Source organism: Amblyraja radiata, chromosome 10 (assembly GCF_010909765.2).
Source record: "Amblyraja radiata isolate CabotCenter1 chromosome 10, sAmbRad1.1.pri, whole genome shotgun sequence".
Taxonomy (NCBI): Eukaryota; Metazoa; Chordata; class Chondrichthyes; order Rajiformes; family Rajidae; genus Amblyraja; species Amblyraja radiata.
The window spans coordinates 56,506,629-56,529,983 of record NC_045965.1 but is presented as its reverse complement, the minus strand read 5'-3'; the positions used below and the strand labels follow the sequence as shown (position 1 = coordinate 56,529,983).

The 23,355-nt window shown below is 45.6% G+C and overlaps 1 protein-coding gene across 2 annotated transcripts in view; it reads left to right on the top strand.

Annotated features, from left to right (window-relative positions):
• LOC116977977 (very-long-chain enoyl-CoA reductase-like) overlaps positions 1 to 23,355 on the top strand; it is an 84,754-nt gene that overhangs the window by 43,199 nt on the left and 18,200 nt on the right. Inside the window, exons 2-4 of one of the 2 annotated variants that reach the window (XM_033028919.1) lie at positions 17,367 to 17,417; positions 18,089 to 18,140; positions 22,381 to 22,425. In XM_033028919.1, the coding sequence (XP_032884810.1) occupies positions 17,367 to 17,417; positions 18,089 to 18,140; positions 22,381 to 22,425 (148 nt within the window). Of the gene's footprint in view, positions 1 to 17,139; positions 17,418 to 18,088; positions 18,141 to 22,380; positions 22,426 to 23,355 lie in introns of those variants that run through there. The other variant, XM_033028918.1, reaches the window with a different exon arrangement.

Sequence of the window (23,355 nt, the reverse complement as noted above, 5' to 3'; positions counted from 1 at the left end):
ACATACATGAATAAATAAACTGATAAACTTACAGTGCATTTAGTGTTCTTTCCATTCACATGCAAGTGATAATTCAGTAATGTGGTGATGGTTGATCATAAACATCCCGGGAAGGTTAGTCCATTGAGCTTGTGCCTAAAACAGCGATGAGACTGCAGGACCTGCATCTTGAGTGGCTTCATGTCAAGACTATTTTATTAATAACTGACGGAGGTTGTGGAAATCCCCCCTTGATCCATATACTATTTATACTCAGTGGCCTAGTGGCGGCGCGGCTCTGGCTGCAGCGGCTCTCCGGCAGTCCTGTTAGTTTTGTGTTTTTTGGTTTGTTTATTTTCGTTTTGGTTAGTCTAGTTTTGGTTTTTAGTTTGTGTTTTGGGGGGGGGGGGGTTGAAACGGGGCTTGCTGTCTCTCCCTGCGGGGGAATGCGACTTTTTTGTCGTATTCCCCTTCTCTGCCTCCGTCTGCGCTGAGGCCTAGTGGCGGAGCTGGCGACCTCGAGGCTCAGGAGGCAGAGCCTGCCAGGACTCGCACTGGGCTCGCTCCCGTGAGGACGGCCCGGCTCGGGGCTGGAACAGGGCTTTCGTGAGGGGCTGTGCGGGCCGGCCCGAGGAAGGAACGGTGCTCCCGTCGGAGTAGCCGAGCTCGGGGAGGTACGGCGTTCCCAGCTTGAGGGAGGAGCGGCGCCCGGTCGGGGCGGCCTGGCGCGAGGGAGGAGCGGCGCCCGGTCGGGGCGGCCTGGCACGAGGGAGGAGCGGCGGCCTGGCGCGAGGCTGAGACGGTGGCAGTACTCACGTGAGGGCGATCCGGCTCGGGGCTGGAACGATGCTCCGGGGGCTGGGACGGCAGTTCTGGTGGCGGTGGCCTGAGACTGGGGGTTCGGCCGCGGGCCAGCGGCTGCGTCAGCAGGTCTGGTGAGCGGCAGCTTCGACTACCCCGGGCCGCGGTGTTTGAGCCGCGAGGAACATCGCCCGGGGGGTATCGCCTCAGCGCAGAAGGAGAAGAGGAGGGAAGAGACTGCAGCCCTAAGACTTTTGCCTCCATCACAGTGAGGAGATGTTGGGTGGACTCACTGTGGTGGATGTTAATATGTGTTTATTGTTGTTTTTTATTGTATTGTATTATATGTAATGACTGCTTAAATTTCGTTCAGACTTCGGTCTGGATGACAAATAAAAGGAATTCAATTCAATTCAATTCAATTCAAAGAGATGAAATGCGTGGGGAATTCTGAGACTAGTGATGATTGATCCGACACTTTGGCAGTTGAAGGGGAACCTCCACTTGCTGTGACCCTGGTTTACCCACTAATGACCGGCCAGCTAGGGAGGTCGTTCAGGCAACTCCACATGGAGGAGCATCTCTGTTCACAAGCCCAGCAAACGGAAAGCAGAAACCTCCTCAATAAGAAACTTGCCATCGATGGGTAGACACAAAACACTGGAGTCACTCAGCGGGTCAGGCAGCATCTCTGGAAAATATGGATAGGTGATGTTTTGGGTTGAGACCCTTCTTCAGACCCAAAGCATCACCTATTCCTTTTCTCCAGAGGCACTGCCTGACCCTCTGAGTTACTCCAGCGATTAGTGTCTATCTTCGGTGTAAACCAGCATCTGCAGTTCCTTCCTGCACGCTTGGTGTAAATGGGTGACGGCTCTTGGTTGTCCACAGCTGGACGGGTCTCTGCAAATCTGCTGCACAGCTGGAGAGGACAAGATCCAGATGTGCTGGAGGACAGGAACCGTTGTGGATAGAGGTGTCGGGAGTCATTTACCAGAGCTGTGATGATGGGGGAGTGCTCCTATGAATTGAGAACCAGAGGATATAGGTTTAAGGTGAAGGGTTGGAATGATTATATAGGAATCTGAGGGGAAACTTTTTCACAGTTTGGTGGTGGGTGTATGAAATGAACTGCCAGAGGAGGTAGTTGAGGCTGGGACGATCACAACGTTTATGAAACAGTTAGACAGGTACATGGATAGGCAGGTTTGGAGGGATATGGACCAAACGCGGGCAGGTGGGACTAATGTAGCTGGGACATGTTGGCCGGTGTGGGCGAGTTGGGCCGAATCGCTCGTTTCCACGCTGTATCACTCTATGACTCTAACACAGCAGTGCCTGGAAGTCATGAATGGAGGAGAATGGTGGAAATAGCCAGCAGAGAGAGGCAGAGTTAACGTCACAGGTGAGTGACCTTGCAATGGAGCTGGCCCATGTCACAGAGCAGCTGTTGGATGTTTACTAATGCCATGGACAAGGATTCAGTTTTGGCCCGATTAACGGCCTCTCAAAGTGTTCCTGTGAGATTTACTGCCGGAGCACCCTGCACTGCTCACATCTGAGCCGACTTTCTTGAGGTATTTTGCGCTGTGGATCGGTGAAGCAAAAAGTGGGATTGGTGGGCGGACTTCTTGTTTTCAGATTGCCATCAACGTCTTGCGTATTTGCTCAGCCCTTTCCTTTGCACTGTCTGGTAGAATTTGTGTTGATTTTTGTATTATTTATGTTTTTTTGTGTGTTGTCTTTGTGTCTGTGATGCTGCTGCAAGCAAGATTTTCAATGCGAAGATAGACACAAAATGCTGGAGTAACTCAACGGGTCAGGTAGCATCTCCGGAGAAAAAGAACAGGTGACGCTTTGGGTCAGAAGAAGGGGTCCGATCCGAAACATCACCTATTCCTTTTCACCAGAGATGCTGCCTGACCTGCTAAGTTATTCCAGTATGTTGTATCTACATTCGGTATAAACCAGCATCTGCAGTTCCTTCCTACATACACACACTCATTGTACCTAGGCCTCTCTGTTCTTGTGCGTATGATACTAAAGTTTTGGGTCGAGACCCCTCTTCAGACTGGTTAGGGATAAAGGAAATGAGAGACATAGGCAGTAATGTGGAGAGATGAAGAACAATGAATGAAAGATATGCAAAAAAAGTAATGATGATAAAGGAAACAGGCCATTGTAAGCTGTTTACAGGGTTAAAATGAGAAGCTAATGTGACCTGGGTCGGGGAGGGATAGAGAGCGAGGGAATGCCGGGGCTGCCCGATGTGAGAGAAATCAATATTCATACTACTGGGCTGTAAGCTGCCCAAGCGAAATATGAGATGCTGTTCCTCCAATTTGCATTTGGTCTCGCCGATGCACGAGTCCACGTCTTGAACAATGGATACAGTAGATGAGGTTGCAGGAGGTGCTGCAAGTGAACCTCTGCCTAACCTGAAAGGACTGTCGGGGTCCCGGGGCAGGGGCGAGGGAGGAGGTTTAGCAACAGGTGTCGCATCTCCTGCGGTTACAGGGGAAGGGGGAGGGGGTGGTTTGGGTGGGAAGGGATGTTAACCAGGGAAAAACTTTATGAGGACTGTGGATGAGAGAGCGTTCCGGAGAAATTCCGAACCTTTCAGACAGAATTAAAGGAAGAGACCACAGTGAACATGCACCCTCCAGGCATAAATATCCTAGCGTCAAATAGGCCCTTCGGCCCAACTCCTCCATGCCAACCAAGATGCCCCATTTAAGCTTGACTTATTTACCTACATTTGGCCCATATTCCTCTCAACCTTTCCTATCGGTGAATCCGAATAGTGGGGTACAGTGGTGCAGCGGTAGAGTTGTTGCCTTTCAGCGCTTGCAGGGCTAGAGACCCAGGTTCGATCCCGACTACAGGTGCTGTCTGTACGTTCTCCCCTTGACTGCGTGGGCTTTCTCCCAGATCTTCGGTTTCCTCCCACACTCCAAAGACGTACAGGTTTGTAGGTAAATTGGCTTGGCATAAGTGTAAAATTTCCCTTGTGTGTGCAAGATAGTGTTAATGTGTAGGAATCGCTGGTCGGTGCGGACTCGGTGGGCGATAGCTTGCTGTATATCTAAACTAAACTAAACTATCCATGTACCTGTCCAAATGTCTTTTAAATGTTGTTATAGTACCTGTTTCAACTTCCTCCGCCATATCTACACCACCCTTCTATTGCCCCTCAGGTTCCTATTAAATCTCTTACTGTAAACCCATGCCCTCTAGTTTTAGTTCCCCTACCATGGAAAGCCCTATCTACCTGTGACGCCACTTTCAAGGAATTATGCTCCACATCTGGAGTATTGTGTACAGTTTTGGTCTCCTAGTTTGAGGAAGGACATCCTTGTGATTGAGGCTGTGCAGCGTAGGTTCACGAGATTGATCCCTGGGATGGCGGGACTGTCATATGAGGAAAGATTGAAAAGACTAGGCCTGGAGTTTAGAACGATGAGAGGGGATCTTATAGAAACATATAAAATTATAAAAGGACTGGTCAAGCTAGATGCAGGAAAAATGTTCCCAATGTTGGGCGAGTCCAGAACCAGGGGCCACAGTCTTAGAATAAAGGGGAAGTCATTTAAGACTGAGGTGAGAAAAAACTTTTTCACCCAGAGAGTTGTGAATTTATGGAATTCCCTGCCACAGAGGGCAGTGGAGGCCAAGTCACTGGATGGATTTAAGAGAGATTTAGATACTCTAGGGGGCTAGTGGAGTCAAGGGATATGGGGAGAAGGCAGGCACGGGTTATTGATAGGGGAAGATCAGCCATGATCACAATGAATGGCGGTGCTGGCTCGAAGGGCCGAATGGCCTCCTCCTGCACCTATTTTCTATGTTTCTATGTACTTTTTAATTTACTTTTTGTTGAAATTAACAGAGGTGATGGAGGAAGGCATGGAACTGAGGACCAGAACTGGTGGCATGGATTCATAGAAACATAGAAACATAGAAACATAGAAAATAGGTGCAGGAGTAGGCCATTCGGCCCTTCGAGCCTGCACCGCCATTCAATATGATCATGGCTGATCATCCAACTCAGTATCCTGTACCTGCCTTTTCTCCATACCCCCTGATCCCTTTAGCCACAAGGGCCACATCTAACTCCCTCTTAAATATAGCCAATGAACTGGCCTCAACTACCTTCTGTGGGAGAGAATTCCAGAGATTCACCACTCTCTGTGTGAAAAAAGTTTTCCTCATCTCGGTCCTAAAAGATTTCCCCCTTATCCTTAAACTGTGACCCCTTGTTCTGGACTTCCCCAACATCGGGAACAATCTTCCTGCATCTAGCCTGTCCAACCCCTTAAGAATTTTGTAAGTTTCTATAAGATCCCCCCTCAATCTTCTAAATTCTAGCGAGTACAAACCGAGTCTATCCAGTCTTTCTTCATATGAAAGTCCTGACATCCCAGGAATCAGTCTGGTGAACCTTCTCTGCACTCCCTCTATGGCAAGAATGTCTTTCCTCAGATTAGGAGACCAAAACTGTACGTAATACTCCAGGTGTGTTCTCACCAAGACCCTGTACAACTGCAGTAGAACCTCCCTGCTCCTATACTCAAATCCTTTTGCTATGAATGCTAACATACCATTCGCCTTCTTCACTGCCTGCTGCACCTGCATGCCTACTTTTAATGACTGGTGTACCATGACACCCAGATCTCGTTGCATCTCCCCCTTTCCTAATCGGCCACCATTCAGATAATAATCTACTTTCCTGTTTTTGCCATCAAAGTGGATAACCTCACATTTATCCACATTATACTGCATCTGCCAAGCATTTGCCCACTCACCCAGCCTATCCAAGTCACCTTGCAGCCTCCTAGCATCCTCCTCACAGCTAACACTGCCCCCCAGCTTCGTGTCATCCGCAAACTTGGAGATGTTGCATTCAATTCCCTCGTCCAAATCATTAATATATATTGTAAATAGCTGGGGTCCCAGAACTGAGCCTTGCGGTACCCCACTAGTCACTGCCTGCCATTGTGAAAAGGACCCGTTTACTCCTACTCTTTGCGGATTCTCCTATTCAGTTTGTAGGAGAAGTGTCCGGAATGCATGTGGGGCATGAAGGGACGGCACGGTAGCACAGTGGTAGAGTTGCTGCCTTACAGCGCTTGCAGCGCCGGAGAACCGGGTTCGATCCTGACTACGGGTGCTGTCTGTACGGAGTTTGTACTCCAAAGTCGTACAGGTTTGTAAGGTTAATTGGCTTGGGTTTGCATACTTGGCATAAGTGTAAATTGTCCCTAGTGCAGGCTTCCGTGTTATTGTGCAGGGCTGGTCGGTGCAGAGTTGATAGAAACATAGAAACATAGAAATTAGGTGCAGGAGTAGGCCATTCGGCCCTTCGAGCCTGCACCGCCATTCAATATGATCATGGCTGATCATCCAACTCAGTATCCCGTACCTGCCTTCTCTCCATACCCTCTGATCCCCTTAGCCACAAGGGCCACATCTAACTCCCTCTTAAATATAGCCAATGAACTGGCCTCAACTACCCTCTGTGGCAGAGAGTTCCAGAGATTCACCACTCTCTGTGTGAAAAAAGTTCTTCTCATCTCGGTTTTAAAGGATTTCCCCCTTATCCTTAAGCTGTGACCCCTTGTCCTGGACTTCCCCAACATCGGGAGCAATCTTCCTGCATCTAGCCTGTCCAACCCCTTAAGAATTTTATAAGTTTCTATAAGATCCCCTCGCAATCTCCTAAATTCTAGAGAGTATAAACCAAGTCTATCCAGTCTTTCTTCATAAGACAGTCCTGACATCCCAGGAATCAGTCTGGTGAACCTTCTCTGCACTCCCTCTAGGGCAATAATGTCCTTCCTCAGATTTGGAGACCAAAACTGTACGCAATACTCCAGGTGTGGTCTCACCAAGACCCTGTACAACTGCAGTAAGACCTCCCTGCTCCTATACTCAAATCCTTTTGCTATGAAAGCTAACATACCATTCGCTTTCTTCACTGCCTGCTGCACCTGCATGCCTACTTTCAATGACTGGTGTACCATGACACCCAGGTCTCGCTGCATCTCCCCTTTTCCTAGTCGGCCACCATTTAGATAATAGTCTGCTTTCCTGTTTTTGCCACCACAATGCATAACCTCACATTTGATAGACCGAGTGGCCCGTTTCCGCGCTGTATCTCTAAACTAAACTAAAGGGGGATTACATGAAAATATGAAAGCAATGACCAGGCAAATATTCAATGTCATGAAGCGTTAATCATGGCTGTCTCTGGAAGAAAAATATTAGCTGTAATCCATTTGTGACAAGCCAGTGCTGGCAGCAGGTGCAGGGAAAAGACACACCACGGCCAAAGCTGATCCTGACCAAAACGCAAGACAAACGAGAACGGGACTAATCGCCACGAGGGCGGCAGCAGTGGAAAAGAAGACTGTTCATGACAAGAGGAAATTGAAGTGTTTCATAGAGCCATTCCTGGCTGCAGGGGGGAGAAATGAAGATCAACTGAAGGTAGTGGAGATGTACAGGAGGGCAGTCAGCGTCTGGAACGAGAAAAGATGGGTTAACACTTGTGTAAACTTCCTAAGAACTAAAGACAGGAAGATACGCTAGCATTCGCTAATGGGTCAACACCAAACCTCTTCAGATGAATTTAGTTTTAGTATACTTGAAAGATACAGCGCCCAAACAGGCCCTTCGGCCCGCCGAGTCTGTGCCGACCGGCGATCCCCGCACATTAACACTATACTACGCACACTAGGGACAATTTACACATACACCAAGCCACAATTAAGCTACATACCTGTACATTCTTTGGAGTGTGGGAGGAAACAGAAGATCTCCAAGAAAACCCACGTGATCAGGGGGAGAACGCACAAACTCCGTACAGACGGCACCCGCAGTCGGGATCGAACCCGGGACTCCGGCGCTGCAAGCGCTGAAAGGCAGCAACTCTACCGCTGCGCCACCGTTGCTTGTTGAGAAACAACCTGTTGCGTTTATATCCCACTGTCTTTGTGTTTGCACTGTACTGTCTGATCCGTCTCTACCCCATTGCGGACATTGGACTTTATAGAACATAGAACAGTACAGCACAAGAACAGGCCCTTCGGCCCACAAAGCCTGTGCCGAACATGATGCCAAGACCAATCTGCCCGTGCATAATCCATATCCCTTTATCTGTGGAAACGATGTACTCTCTGCTCAGAGAGTGGTGGCTGTGTGGAATGAGCTTCCAGTGAAGGTGGTGGAGGCAGGTGGTGGAGGCAGGTTCGTTTTTATAATTTAAAAATAAATTGGATAGTTATATGGACGGGAAAGGAATGGAGGGTTATGGTCTGAGCGCAGGTATATGGGACTAGGGGAGAATACGTGTTCGGCACGGACTAGAAGGGTCGAGATGGCCTGTTTCCGTGCTGTAATTGTTATATGGTTATATGATTATATGCTGAGAACTTTATTCTGCACTCTATATTTCCCCTTGCTTAACCTATTGTACTTGAGTTTGGCTTGATTGGATGTTCCTTTAGGAAGATGAAGAGGAATTTATTTGTTCAGAGGGTGGCAAATCTGTGGAATTCTTTGGATATTTTTAAGGCAGAGATATATAAATTCTTGATTCGTACGTGTGTCAGGGGTTATGGGGAGAAGGCTGGAGAATGGAGTTGGGAGGGAGAGATAGATCAGCCTTGATTGAATGGTGGAATAGACTTGATGGGCCGAATGGCCTAATACTGCTCCTATCACTTATGAACAAGAATCTATAAACGCCCTGGACACTTACAGTGCATTTAGTGTTCTTTTCATTCACATGCAAGTGATAATTCAGTAATTTGGTGACAATTGATAATAATAATAGTTGACAATAATAAACCCTAAACCGAAACCTTTAAGTTTCTAATACGGGCTCGCTTAATCCCCACATCACTCACTGAAGTTATAATTAAATCAGAGTTGAAAAGTATGGAAGCTGGGATATTTTCACACATCAAGCCTTGATATCCATTACATGCATGTGTTCTTTCTAAACTACTGCTTTAAGGAATGTTTGACAACAGGTCTGCAGAATGCCTTGAGTCATGTTACCATGTTGTAGGCACCAGGTTATTGCAAGCTGATGGTTTTAGCATGTCTCAAGTTGATTGGGACTATCAATAACTCTAGTCGAGGTGTTGGGATTTTGTTGCAAACTTCTTGTACACAAGCTGAAGCATGAATCATTGACGACTTTGAGTTTAGTTTAGTTTGGTTTAGTTTAAAGATACAGCGCGGCAATAGGCCCATCGGCCCACTGAGTCCGCATCGACCTGCCATCCCCCGCACAATAACACTATCCTACACATACTAGAGATAATTTACATTTATACCAAGCCAATTAACCTACAAACTTGTAGGTATTTGGAGTGTGGGAGGAAACCGAAGATCTCGGAGATAAACCCCGCACACTAACACTGGGGACAATTTATAATTTTACCAAAGCCAATTAACCTACAAACCTGCAAATGGATCGATTGTAATCATGTGGTACACAAACATGCTGGAGAAACTCAGCGGGTGCAGCAGCATCTATGGAGCGAAGGAAATAGGCGACGTTTCGGGCCGAAATCCTTCTTCAGACTGATCATGTATTGTCTTTCTGCTGACTGGTTAGCACACAAGGAGAACATACAAATTCCGTGGTCAGGATCGAACCTGCGTCTCTGGCACTTTAAGCGCTGTAAGGCAGCAACTCCACCCCTGCCCCACCGTGCTGCCCTATTTCAGATAGTTGCATCAGGTATATAGATCTAACCTGTATGTACAGGAGTGGGAGCCGTGACTGAAAATGCTTCATTTTACTTCGGAGTCACGTGAGTGACTACGTGAAGAAGGGCCGTCCGTCTGCGTGCGCGTCATTACGTCTGAACGCAACACGCACGACGGACTGGCAGGCACTGAGTCCTCCCAGGCCGTCGGGATGAGCAGGTAAGGAAAGTTGAATCACTTACCTGCGTTCTTTCGGGCTTGAAGGTTTTTTTTCAGAGCCCAGATGTCGAGGAGACGGCCCGCGGGGATGTCGGCTGCCGAAGACCGCAGCTTTCCAAATAGCGGGCGATGGTCTTGTTCCCGACATTAGCGCCGACAGCAGAATCGGCAGGAGACTTTGCGCGGGAGCAGGAGCCCCATGGTTGTCCTGCGGGACGTAATGCCACCCGCAAGTCTAAACGAACCCGTTGACTCAGATGAGTCCGGGGAAGAGGGATACCCTCCCTCAACGGAGAGCGTCTGAGGACGACTTCTCCCACATGGAGCAACTTATGGAGAAGTTGCTCCAACAATGATCTGCTCCAAAGGAGGGAACAGTATCCGCATGGCCTACGGCAGTGCCGGTGCCGGGAGCCTCGCACATGGGGCAGCCCAATGTCTTCCCCATTGGAGGGGGAACTACATGTAGAAGAAACCACTCTGAATCAGAGTACAAGAAGAGGGGGTGGGACCTTCCCAGGGACAAGCAGAAGAAAGGAAGTAAGTAAGTAAGTTTTACTTATATTACACTGTTTAAGTCAACACCAAAATGCTTTACATAAAAAGAATAATAAGCTTCCATACAAACAAACAGAAAATAAGTGCCTCTGCAATCATCCAGGTTCCACTGGGTGCTTCCCTGGATGGAATCTAGCTCTTGAGTCCGGGTATTATGGAGAACCCGCAGGCAGCAGCACCTGTTTTCAGGGCTGCACAAATGTCTCCTGCTCTGAGGAGAGGAGCATTCATGGTCCATTTCAGTCTGACCAAAGCTAGAATCTCATTTAGGTCCACTGGAAGGGCCATGTCAGCACAGGTATCTTCAGGGGCCTGCGGCAGCACCTGTTTTCAGGGCTGCCTATGAATCTCATTCTCAGTGGAGGGGAGTGTGAATGATCCGTAGGTAACTGATCTTGAATTTAAAGTATGAACATTCTGAAGCATGCATATGGCCTCAAGAGCCAGCAGCTGGCAGAATATCCGCATAGGCGACAACACACCCACACCTCCATAGGGGGTAAGAGGTTCACTGAATCCGGTGGTAGCTTGAAAGCTGGGCACGGAAATACGATCAGTCGTCTTTCAAGGCAGACTCAAAATAATGGCCAGAATTGTCCTACAAGGCAGGCTCAGTATGATGAGGTTTTCAGACCAGACCCAAGCAGGGGTCGGGAGAAACATGGAATCCACACTCCTTACCAGTCCTACTCCCAATCAAGGAGAGAAAAGGAATCCGCTTCAGGGGCCTTTGGGCTTATCACAAGACCACCGGTAGCCATGGAGGTAGGTGGGTCTGGGCTTACTGAAACAAGGGATTGTGGAGCAGTTACATGTTGGTAATTTACTCTTGTGTTCTTGTTCAAAATGACAATAACATGACATTTCATAACTGTTTTTTTTAAAACAGATAATAACGTGATAATTTTACTGCACAACATACACAGGTTCCAAGCAGACTTGGAACTCGGACTGGAATTGTCTTCGAGGCAGGCCCAGTAATTTTGGGCAGGATTGCCATTCAGGACATGTGACAGATGGAGGATGTCACTTCATCCAGGTTTAACTCATTTGTGCAGTATAGACTTTTAGAAACAGTAATTTTGTTACTGTCTAACTACTGTTTTATAGGAGCTTCCTATAAAATGGTCACATGGCATGCATCGACCTCAAAGATGCATACTATTCGGTGTCTATTCACTAAGAACAGGAGATATTTGAAGTTTAACTGGATGGTATGGATCTGCCAAATGGGTTGACATCAGCTCCTAGACTATTGACAAAACTACGGAAACCAATTCTGGGTCTACAAAGGTCTCAGAACCACATAGTAATGGCATATTTGGACAATTTCATTTTGGAGTCACCAAGAATTGGCAGAAGCATCAGTCAAAGCAAACCAAAACCCTGTTTGATAGAATTGGTTACCTCATCCATCCAGTTAAATCAAAATTGACACCTACAAGGGTAATTGATTACCTAGAATTTACTATCAAAAACAGTAAATATGTTGGTGACTTTGCCTAGGGGCAAACGACTATATTAATCAAGCCTGCTATGACCTGATAGTCAAATACTAGCCATCTATCAGGCAAACAGCGAGTGTAATTGGCAAATAGTAGCCGCATTTCCAGCAGTACGTACGGGCCTTTGCATTACCAGAATTACAGCGAGCAAAGGAACGAACACTCAGATTCCATGCAGGCAAAATTGGCAAAACTATGAATTGCCAGCAGAGGCCATTGTTGAATAACTACGGTGGATAACGAACGTGAGAAAGCTCAAAGTAAATTTGCTTGAAAGCCATCGAGGGTTCTTCAGACCTATGCAAGCGGCTAAGGATGGGGAGCCACAAACACAGTCTAGAGCTGTGGGGGCAGATGGAATGAGCAGGAGTCTGTAATTCCCCAACACATGGAATCAATTACCCAGAATTGTTGGAGGCACAATTTGGACTCAAGGGGTTCTGTAGCAATATGCAACCGGTGCTTGTTCAAATTCAGATTGATAACACCACTGCGGTGGCATATATCCACTAACAAGGGTGGTGTAAAATCTGTGTCTTACGATAGATTGTCGAACCTCATTTGGCACTGGTGTATCAAGAGGAATATTTGGGAAATCTACGAGGTAGATATAACATGGTGACAGATGCTGGATCACGGATGTTTAATAACAACACAGAATGGATGTTGAATCAGGCAGTATTTAACGAAATAACTACACGATTTGGCATACCAGATTTTGATTTATTTGCATCTAGACTAAACCATCAGTTACCCAGATATGTGTCCTGCAAGCAGGATCCAGGAACAAAGGTAGTGGATGCTTTCTCCCTCAATTGGGGAGGATTGTTTATGCATGCTTTCCGCAAATTTGTCTCACAAACCAATGCTTGACCAATATCAAGCAAGACTAAGCCACAGGCATATTGGTAGTGCCAGATTGGCCTACTCAAGCCTGGTCCCCAAAAATTTTGGGAACTATAGTCCAGCCAGTTATGGCTGTACCCAAGAGCAGGGACCTCCTAGTGAACCCAGTTACAGGGAGTAATCATCCACTACACGAACGTATGGTCTGCAGATTCTGAGGAGGCCATTTCAAGGCATAGGACTGTCCGAACAAATACAACACAGTTCGGATAACAGATGTCTTGGAGTTTCCTATCAACTCTGTACTATAACTATAAACAAAGTTATAGTGCAATCAATAGTGCCAGAGGCGCACTTTCCTCCTATCTGATGCTGCAAGCAGGGCACGGGTCGATAGGAACGCACCCCTTTACAACAAAATTCATGAAGAGAATTTACAATCTAATACCTCTAAGACCAAGGTACACGGACACATGGAATGTGAGCGTGGTACTAACCCTACTTTGACAGTGGGGACCGCCTATAACTAACCCTGAAGGTGGTATGCTGACAAAGAGTCCAGACACTGCAAAAGCTACGGTTGGACCACATGACCACCAATATGAACAACATAACATTCGTAATCAGGAACCTGATATAAACATAGCAGACCAGGAATGCCAGGGATGGAGATCCAGTTCTTGGCATATCCAGAGGACCTACGGTTGTGTGTGTGGTAACATACTAATACCACTATCTGAGAGTTACGGAGAACCACAGAGGCTCAGAACAGACCAGAAGGTTCAACACAAACCATCTCCAGATGGTCAAATGTGGGTAATGGCGGTAACAGAGTGAACGTTCATATGGTTAAATCTCACTCCACCAGGGCTGCATCTATGTCGGCAGCAAGAGCAATGGACGTGCCTCTTGACAACATCCTAGTGGCTGCAGGATGGACGAATGAAATAACGGTCCACCGGTTTTATAACAAACCTATTACCGGACTGGGGGTGTTTGCACGTACCATTTTAAGTTCTGTCCCTTAGTTTACCCCCAAGGTTGGGAGGGGAAACTAGCTTTTTTTGTTTTTTTTAACTTTTCTTTCATTTAAAGCATCAGTGTCCTTACTTAACTACGTAATGTCTGAATGCTTTAATGATTACACGCATCCATGGTCAATCCATTCAGTGTGTGACGCCTGGATTCGTAACCGCCGTAAAATCACAGAGCTTTGAAATCTTCACGTAGTCACTCACGTGACTCCGAAGTAAAATAGTAAGATTAAACGAGAACTTACCAGTTTGAAGTTTGATCTTGATTTTATGAGGAGTTACGATGAGCGATTACGTGCCCACCGCTCCCACCCTCATACTATCAAGGTCACATGGAAGTTCTAGTTTCTTCAAACTTACTATTCTCAGGTCTTCTTTTTATCTGTGATTTAACACCGCTACTTTGAAGATTGACGCGCACGCAGACGGACGGCCCTTCTTCACGTAATCGCTCATCGTAACTCCTCATAAAATCAAGATCAAACTTCAAACTGGTAAGTTCTCGTTTAATCTTACTATTTAGTTTGGTTTAGTTTAGTTTAGTTTATTGTCAATGTACAGTGAAAAGCTTTTTGTTGCGTGCTAACAAGTCTGTAGAAAGACAATACATGATTACAATCCATCCATTTACAATGTACAGATACATGATAAGGGAATAACGTTTAGTGCAAGGTAAAGCCAGCGGAGTCCGATCAAGGGTAGTCCGAGGGTCACCAAAGAGGTAGAGGGTAGTTCAGCACTGCTCTCTGGTTGTGGTATGTGTTGTGTGCGGCTGGCGAGACAAATACTTTAGGCAGCGTGTCTTTTAACAATTGCCAAAAAATAGCATGCGAGGAGCATTTGTAGGCTCGGTGCCAATGGCCGTGACCATGTGGTTGAGCAGCTCTCTCACATCATCTTTGAGGGATTGTTGATATTTGGTTACATCATACCACTGGCATCTTTGTGTCTCTGTAGGTCATACATTTTTGACTGTTTTACTGTTCTTTTTACAATCCATGTTCTCGGGACATCTAAATCCAAATGTATTATTTATTTATGTTATGACATCGGTTGGAAGCTGCAAACCAAATCTCGTTGCGCTTATGTGCAATGACAATAAAAGATATTATTATTATTATTAGATCAGAACTATTATTTTACTTCTAAATAATCGTAGCTGTCTTACCTCAAGATGGTTGCAGAATTTCAGTTGTCCGTGAATCTGGTAATTCTTGTTTCGAGGGCTTGGCGTGTGTTATCATGTGCTCCAGGTACTCAGTGGAGCTGTTGGTTCTCACCTTTGTCACATGTTGGTGGACATAAGATCCAACTTATCACCACTATATTCCCCCATGGTTGTAAAGGCGACACTTTTCATGCTGAACCAGGGGATATGGGGCGAAGGCAGGAACAGGGTACTGATTGGGGATGATCAGCCATGATCACATTGAATGGCGGTGCTGGCTCGAAGGGCTGAATGGCCTACTCCTGCACCTATTGTCTATTGTCTATTGTCTAAAACCTCCTTTCAAAAATGTTTGCTTGGTTTTATTAGGAAATGAGAAGGGTCAGTGTTAGTCTTAAGTTGACTAGATGCTAAAGTTTGGTAATCCATCTCAGTCTTACTATTTCTCTCTCTCTCACATTTTCTTTAAGTTGCTCCTTAAAACTTACCCCCTTGATGAATCTTTTCTAAAGGGCCTGTCCCACGAGCATGCGACTGCATGCGGCAAGTGTGACCTAACATGGTCGCTTGAGCCGTACGGCTTCGCGGGGCCGGTCCCACTTCGATCGCCGGAGCCGTATGGAGTTGTGCGGAGCTGGTCCCGACATCGCGCGGGGCTCCGAAAAACTGACATTGTTCAAAAATTCCATGCGGCAACGGCAACGGCCTGCCGGCCCGCAGCCATATTGAGGCCGTACGCACCGCCTCGATGGGCATATGCACCATCTCGACGCCGTACGCAGCGTCTTGACGGCGTACGCTTAGCGCAAACTTCCCGCGACTTCGTTCGAACTTCACGTCAACTCGTACGGGATCACTCGACCTCCGCGCGGCCCCCCGTGGGACAGGCCCTTTACAGTGCCAGAGACCCAGGTTCGATCCTGGCTACAGGTGCTGTCTGTACAGAGTTTGTACGTTCTCCCCGTGACCTACGTGGGTTCTCTCTGGGTGCTCAGGTTCCCTCCCACACACGAAAGACGTACAGGATTGCAGGTTACTTGGTTTTGGTAAAATTGCAAATTGTCCCAAGCATTTAGGGAAGTGTTAGTGAGTGGGGATCACTAGTCTGCTCCGATTCAGGGGCCGAAGAAGCGGATTCCACGCTGTATCTCTAAACTAAAACTAAACTAATATCACCTGACAGCTTTTCACTGTACCTCGGTACACGTGACAATAATCTAAAGTAAACTAAATCTTAGATAGACACAAAAAGCTGGAGTAACTCAGCGGGTCAGACAGCATCTCTGGAGAAAAGAACTGATCCAAAAGCACTGACCCAAAACGTCACCTATTCCTTCTCCCCAGAGAGTTACTGAGTTACACCAGATTTTTGTGTCTATCTTCGGTTTAAACCAACATCTGCAGTTCCTTCCTACACATAAACTAAATCTTATTTGGCTTAGTATTCAGTTTTGTTCGATTAAGCTCCTCTTCCTTAGCTAGTGTGAAATGTTTTACTGTGTTAAAAGCGATATTAAAAATTCTTATTATTGTAAGCTTGGATTGTATAGGGATTAGTATGTTGACAAGTGGTCAGATTGATGCGTGTACACTACCCACATACACGTTCCATAAAAGTCACACACATCCCTTCACAGAAAGCCTCTCAAAATCAATTACGACAAGGATCAGATAAAATCACTTTTAAATGTCTGAAATCAAATATTTCATTTCAAACATGAAACTCCTTTTACATTTTATTAATCCTAGAAGCAAGCGTTTTTTGATTGTACTGTTCATTTAACTATCAAACTTAAATGATGCGTGGGAAGGAACTGCAGATGCTGGTTTACACCGAGATGGACACAAAACGCTGGAGTAATTCAGCGGGTCAGGCAGCTTCGGGTCGAGACCCTTCTTCAGACTGAGAGTCAGGGGAGAGGGAAACTAGAGGTGTGAAAATGTACGTGAGTTTGTTTCTATAACATGCAGAGAAGAAGAATGTTGATTTGTACTTGTTGGATATTTTATAATGTATGGTATGCTGTGTTTCATAATGTACTCAAAGTGAAAGAGTTTATCAGATTCATTTGATAATACACTTTGCTGTGACTAACTTAGTGTTGGTCTGGAGGGTGACTATTCAGGCAGAGAAACAGCTGGAGTAGAAAAAGGATCTGCTCTACTACAACCGTGGCTGATGGAGTACACGATGCGGACTATCACATTACAAGGACATTTCCATCAGTTGGGTTCTTCTGTCATGCTGCTGTCAGGATCCGTCGTGCAGTTATTGTCGTATGGAAATGTCAAGGACATGCGTCGTTGCCACTTTCTTCACAGCCAGCCCCGCTGGTGTGTCGGTTGGTGCAACATTTAGCACCGGTCGTTCCCCCTACTGCACAAGCAATGGCCGCACTACAGACCATCGACCTAACAGCTGTATTCACTGCATCGAGCTTTAAAAGGAAAGCGGCTGCCACAAATGTCGCGCAGCAGGCAAGGGACTCCGCAGCCTCGTCTAAAAAAGTAAAATCATTTGTTTTCTTTGAGGTGGAGATTCTGGATGCCAAGAACAAGGAACAGCTATGCTTCCTGGACAAGGTGAGAGCCGGAACACTTACAAATGCCTTGGCTACCATTGTGGCTTAACAAACTCTTATAGTATTAACTTTATTTTAAAATAAAGCAACTTTGAAATTTATGTAAACAAATATTTCACTCACAGAACCTTTATAAAAGTTGGCAGCATTTAATGAGAATCCAGTTACATTTTTCATCTAGTGTAAAGTTCTTAAATGCTTGAAGGGTAGTTTTTTTTTTGTTTAAAAAAAATATATTTTTATTAGAAGCAAACATATTATGTTACATAGTATAGTTACATTTTATAGTAAAATACTTTTCATGTACATCAATCATACATTATTAAAATTTTCAATTGTGGATTGATTCTGCTTCTAGTTTTTTTTAATATAGATAGAGAAGGGTAGTTTTGAAGTAATTTGGTTAACAAGTGTAAAAATTGTGTTTTCGCCGAGGACAACTTTGTTGCAGAGCAGTTTGAGATTTCTTTAGGCACTGTGATGCTGCCTCGAACTAGAATGTCATTTTAACAAATAATCATGTTCTCAGTGTGGGCGAGCACATTACTGGGACATGTACAGCTCGGTCACGCTTGCTCGTAAAGTTATTATTGCAAAAGTCAGCACTCTTTCCTTCTTAAGAATCGCCAGCAAGCAGTTTCACTGAGCACTTTTCATTCATCTCTTGCTCAGGTCGAACCAAATGCCACAGTTGGAGAAATAAAATCCATGTTCCACAAATCATGTGAGTCAAACCTTTGGCAATAATTCCAGTGCACCTTAAGCAGTGTACAAATGTTATTTGTAAACTAATTTGACTATTGTTTACGTTTAGTTCATCAATTGCTTTGCTTTCTCCTACCGAGACTCATTGTTAATGACGCATCAGCCCTTATAGCGAAGATAGAACTTTTTGTCTTGTGGAAGCTGTGGAATAGGAGAGTTGATTTGGTGTGGGAGGTGGTAACCTATTTCGTGTAAATCCATTTTGCGTGGATGACAATTCCTGGATCTGGGTTATTTATTCCCCCACCAGCTGCCCACAAGGATAAATTTAACAACCATTACAATGAAGACGTACCCAATGAAATCTGATTAGGCAGAAAACGTAGATAGCCATGGAAAGACCAATGGCGCCCCCCCCCCCCCCCTCCCCTCCCTCCATTAATCTTTCCATGGCTACCTACGTTTTCTGCCTAATCAGATTTCATTTGCCCCCCGGGCATTCAAAGATGAGGTTGTTTGTGTATACACTCACTCCCGAGAAGCTAAAGCTCTCCGGATGACCAGAGATTATTGAAGATCAAAAGAAAAGAAGGTTATGATGAATGTCAGACTCGTATTGAAGTCCAGAGCCAAGCGTAAACATATAATACAGCTGAGAGGGAAAGATGAGGTTCAAAGTCTGAATGAGAATAGATTAGCCGGGCACTTAAAAGGGAGCATTAATCTTCTATAAATTTATATATGGTCTAAGGTTTGGCAAATGAAGGGAAGAGTAATTATAGGGCCTAAATGAGTCACTCTCATGATGACTGAAGAAGGGTTTCGGCCCGAAACGTTGCCTATCTCCTTCGCTCCATAGATGTTGCTGCACCCGCTGAGTTTCTCCAGCATTTTTGTGTACCTTCCATTTTCCAGCATCTGCAGTTCCTTCTTAAACACTCACATTATGTTCATAAGTTCCAGCAGCAGAATGAGGCCATTCGGCCCATCAGGTGAACTTCGCCATTCAATCATGGCTGTTCTATCTTTCCCTCTCAACCCCATTCTCCTGCCTTCTCCTCATAACCCCTCACACCCGCACTAATCAAGAAAGTCTCTCAGGTACAGGCAATAGGGGAACTGCTCTTTTTGATATTCATATTAATAACGTAAACTTGGGATCACATCATTATTTCAAAGTTCTCTTCAAAATCAATTCCTACACTATCTCCACTTCTCACACATTTGTGTAAGTGTTGGTTTCACGCTCTCGCGGTGACTGACTAGATTTCTCCTTGATACTCCACTTTCCTCCCACAAACTAACGATGTGCTAGTATATGAATGGCTGCTGTACATTTACAAGGATGTTGCCAGGACTAAAGGGCCTGTTCTATAGGGAGAGGTTGAGCAGGTTAAAGCCCTGTCCCACAGTACGAGTTCATTCCAAGAGTTCTCCCGAGTTAAAAAAAAAAATCAAACTCGTGGTAAGCACGGAGAATGAACGTAGCGGGTACGTCGGAGCTCGGGGACGTCTCTTTGTGGCTCGTAACGCCAACGGCAGGTACTCGGGAAGACTCGCTAACGGCAGGTAAGCACGGGAAGACTCGTGAAGATTTTCCAACATGGTGAAAAATGTCCACGAGAGCCCCGAGTACCGACGAGCGGACATTACCGTAAATCTCCGAGTTCGAATCAGGGCAAACTCGGGAGAGCTCTTGGAATGAACTCGTACCGTGGGACAGGGCTATTAGGACTCTATTCCTTGGAGTGCAGGAGGTTGAGGGGTGATCTTATAGAGGTGTACAAAATCTTGAGAGGAATTGATAGGGTAGACACACAGAGTCTCTTGCTCAGAGTAGTGGAATCGAGAACCAGAGGACATAGGTTTAAGGTGAGGGGGTAAGGTTTAATAGGAATCTGAGGGCTAACATTTCCATGCAAAGGGTGGTGGGTATATGGAACAAGCTGCCAGTGGAGGTAGTTGAAGCAGGTACTATCACAACGTTTAAGCAACATTTAGACAGGTCCATGGATAGGACAGGTTCAGAAGGATATGGGCCAAAACTTTGACATGCTGATTTCCCCCGGCAGTTTGTCATTTGGCAAGCGATAGGTGGAATGGACTGCAAGGAAAGATGGTGTTGAGGCAACAGGTATATGCACAAATGTCATAGTCATGGAGTCATAAAGTCATACAGGCCCAACTTGCCCACACCAACCAACATGTCCCATTTACACTAGTCCCACCTGCCTACATATGGTCCATATCCCTCTAAACTTGTCCTATCCATGTACCTAAATGTTTCTTAAACGTTACGATAGTGCCTGCCTCAACTACTTCTTCTGGCAGCTCGTTCCATACACCCACCACCCTTTGAGTGAGAAAGTTACCCCTCAGGTTCCTGTTAAACCTTTCCCCCATTTCGATAATCTCATGTCCTCTGGTTCTCGATTCGCCTACTCTGAGCAAGGGACTCTGCGCGCCAATCTATTCTCATGTTTTTTTTGTAAACCACTGTAAGATCAATATTTGTGTTCAATATTTATCTATTGTTTAAATGCCCCGTCCAAAACAGGCCACGTATAAAATCGTACACATAGCCCTAGTAAAGGGTCATGTTCAGAAATCTTTTTAAAAAGGATACAGGATCTTTGGCTTTATTAATAGCACACAAGCAAGGAAGTTATGCCAGGCATCTCTAAATGATTGGTTGACTGGAACACTGTGTTGAATTCATACGATCACACTTGACACAGGATGTCTAAGCCTTGGATAGGGTGCAGACATTTCCTAGTAAAGTGGAAACAATGGTGGGAGTCTCCAGTTGTTTGGTGAGACTTCAGAGTTAGGATTGGCCCCTGACGACCAGATAACAGAAAAATAAGTTTTAATGGAAGGATTCAAAACTGACAGTGTAAGCGGGGAGAATCTGCCCATAATGCCAAGGGTGCAATAGCCTTGCGATACTATTCTAATTTAATTGGCAGAAGATCAGAGGAATTTTGCACAGGATGTTTTTTTATGGAGCAAGTTGCATTATCTGAAAATAGGTCCAGGAGTAACTTTGGAGAGGGAATAAGTTCATAAGTGATAGGAGAGGAATTGGGCCATTCGGCCCATCAAGTCTACCCCACCATTCAGTCATGGCTGATCAATCTCTCCCTCCAAACTCCATTCTCCCGCCTTCACCCTATAACCCTTGACACCCAATATTAATCAAGAATCTATCTACCTTTGCCTTAAAAACATCCATTAACTTGGCCTCCACAGCCTCCTGTGGCAATGAATCCCACAGATTCACCACCCTCTGACTAAAGGAATTGGTTCAGTATTTCTAAGGGACGGAAAAAGCTAGGATGTTCCACTGAATGGAAAATTCATAGAAAGAACCAGTGCAGGCACGATGACATGAATGCTCTCATTTCTACTGTATAATTCTGTATAGATCAAAAGAGAAAATATCATGTTAGTTATACCAGGTCATATTTCTTCAGAGGGGCACATTGACAAAGTGGTATCATATGCCTGTGTCATTATTATCGCTTCAAGTATGTCTGGAATAAAAGGTGGGGGGTGTGGGGGGGAGGGGGGGGGAGGTCATCAATATTGCTGGGCAGTATTCATAGCATCATTCATAGGATCTGAAAACAGACCATTCATAGGAACTTGCAGGATGTGTTAATTCTAGTTTTAAAAAAAGGCACAAAGTGCTGGAGTAACTCAGCGGGTCAGGCAGCATCTCTGGAGAACATGGAGAGGTGACATTTTGGGTCAGGACCCGTCTTTAGCTAATTCTAGTCTTCAGCTAAACCATCTCCACATAGAACGCTCTTCACAAATAAGGTGAACCCAGGTGAGCAGAAGTAATTGTTGAGTGGGCCCCGTGACCGCGTGGGTTTTCTCCGGGTGCACCGGTCTCCCCCCACACTCCAAAGACGTACAGGTTTGTAGGTTAATTTGGCTTCAGTAAAAATCGTAAATCGACCCTAACTAGTAGGATAGTGCTAGTGTGCGGCGATCGCTGGTCGGCGGGCCAAAAGGCCTGTTTCCGTGCTGTATCTCTACACTAAACTAAACCAAGCCACGGACAATAAGGCAGATGAGCAGAAGTAAGTTTGGGTGGGCATAATTCAGTTGTATCACACCTTCCAAAGGGATGGTGCTCCAGTGGGAAATTCAGTCTCCTCATTCCAGCACCTCCCCATTGCAAGCTCGTTACTGCTGTGTGACACTTTGCTATAACAGATAAATTCTATTTTTGCATCTCCTTTTTTTAGACCCCCAGTGGTATCCAGCAAGACAATCCATCAGGTTAGATCCCAGTAAGTACCGTACAGCAATCGATCATCCGGTTTGCTTTATTCCATTTGAAATGATCCAGTTTGTACACTGTGAGTCAGACATGGTTAATTTAATGATTCAATTACACTTTATTGTCACATGTGCAGTGAAATGCTTTGTTTTGCGTACAACCCGGCAAAATCATACAGTGGACATCACCTAGGCAGTACATAAGTGTCGACAAAGTGACAAAACTAAGACAAAGTTACCTCCAAACCATGCCATTACATCCCAGAATTAATTAGTGATTTGGCGTATACTGACCAGCCCCACCACTGAACCAATACAAAGCCATTTTAGTTGCAAACACATCCTATGATTGAATCAGGAAACCGTAAAATAGCCTGGCATCTGTTCCTTACTCTCTACCTATTTGTTTAAAGGTGCTTCTCATGTGTTATGCAGGACCAAAAACAAGACCTGTCAAAGGGCGGATGAGCTTCTAGTGAGCCAACGGCCATCCACAATTCAGTAGAAGTTGCGATCACTGTCGTACATAGCGTTGTAAGGAATGATGATAAAGCACACACACCAGTGGCTTTGCATTTATACAATGCCTTTCATACTCTCAGGACGCCCCCTTATGCTGCAAAGCCAATCCCTTTGTGTCCTTTTGTGTAATCCAGCATCTGCAGTTCCTTGTTTCTGCCAGTTAATGATAACGGTTTCAATGTATGGACACTGTGACAATGCAGGCACCAATAATATGTAGGAAGGAACTGCAGATGCTAGTTTACACCGAAGATGGACACAAAGTGTTGGAGTAACTCAGCGGGTCAGGTAGCATCTGGAGAATAGGTGATGTTTCGGGTTGGAATCTATCCATCACCGATTTCTTTTAGGCATCAATGGCAGAGGAGGTGGGGTTGCTCTGTTGGTGAGGGATTGAAATTCAGTCCCTTGCAAGGGGT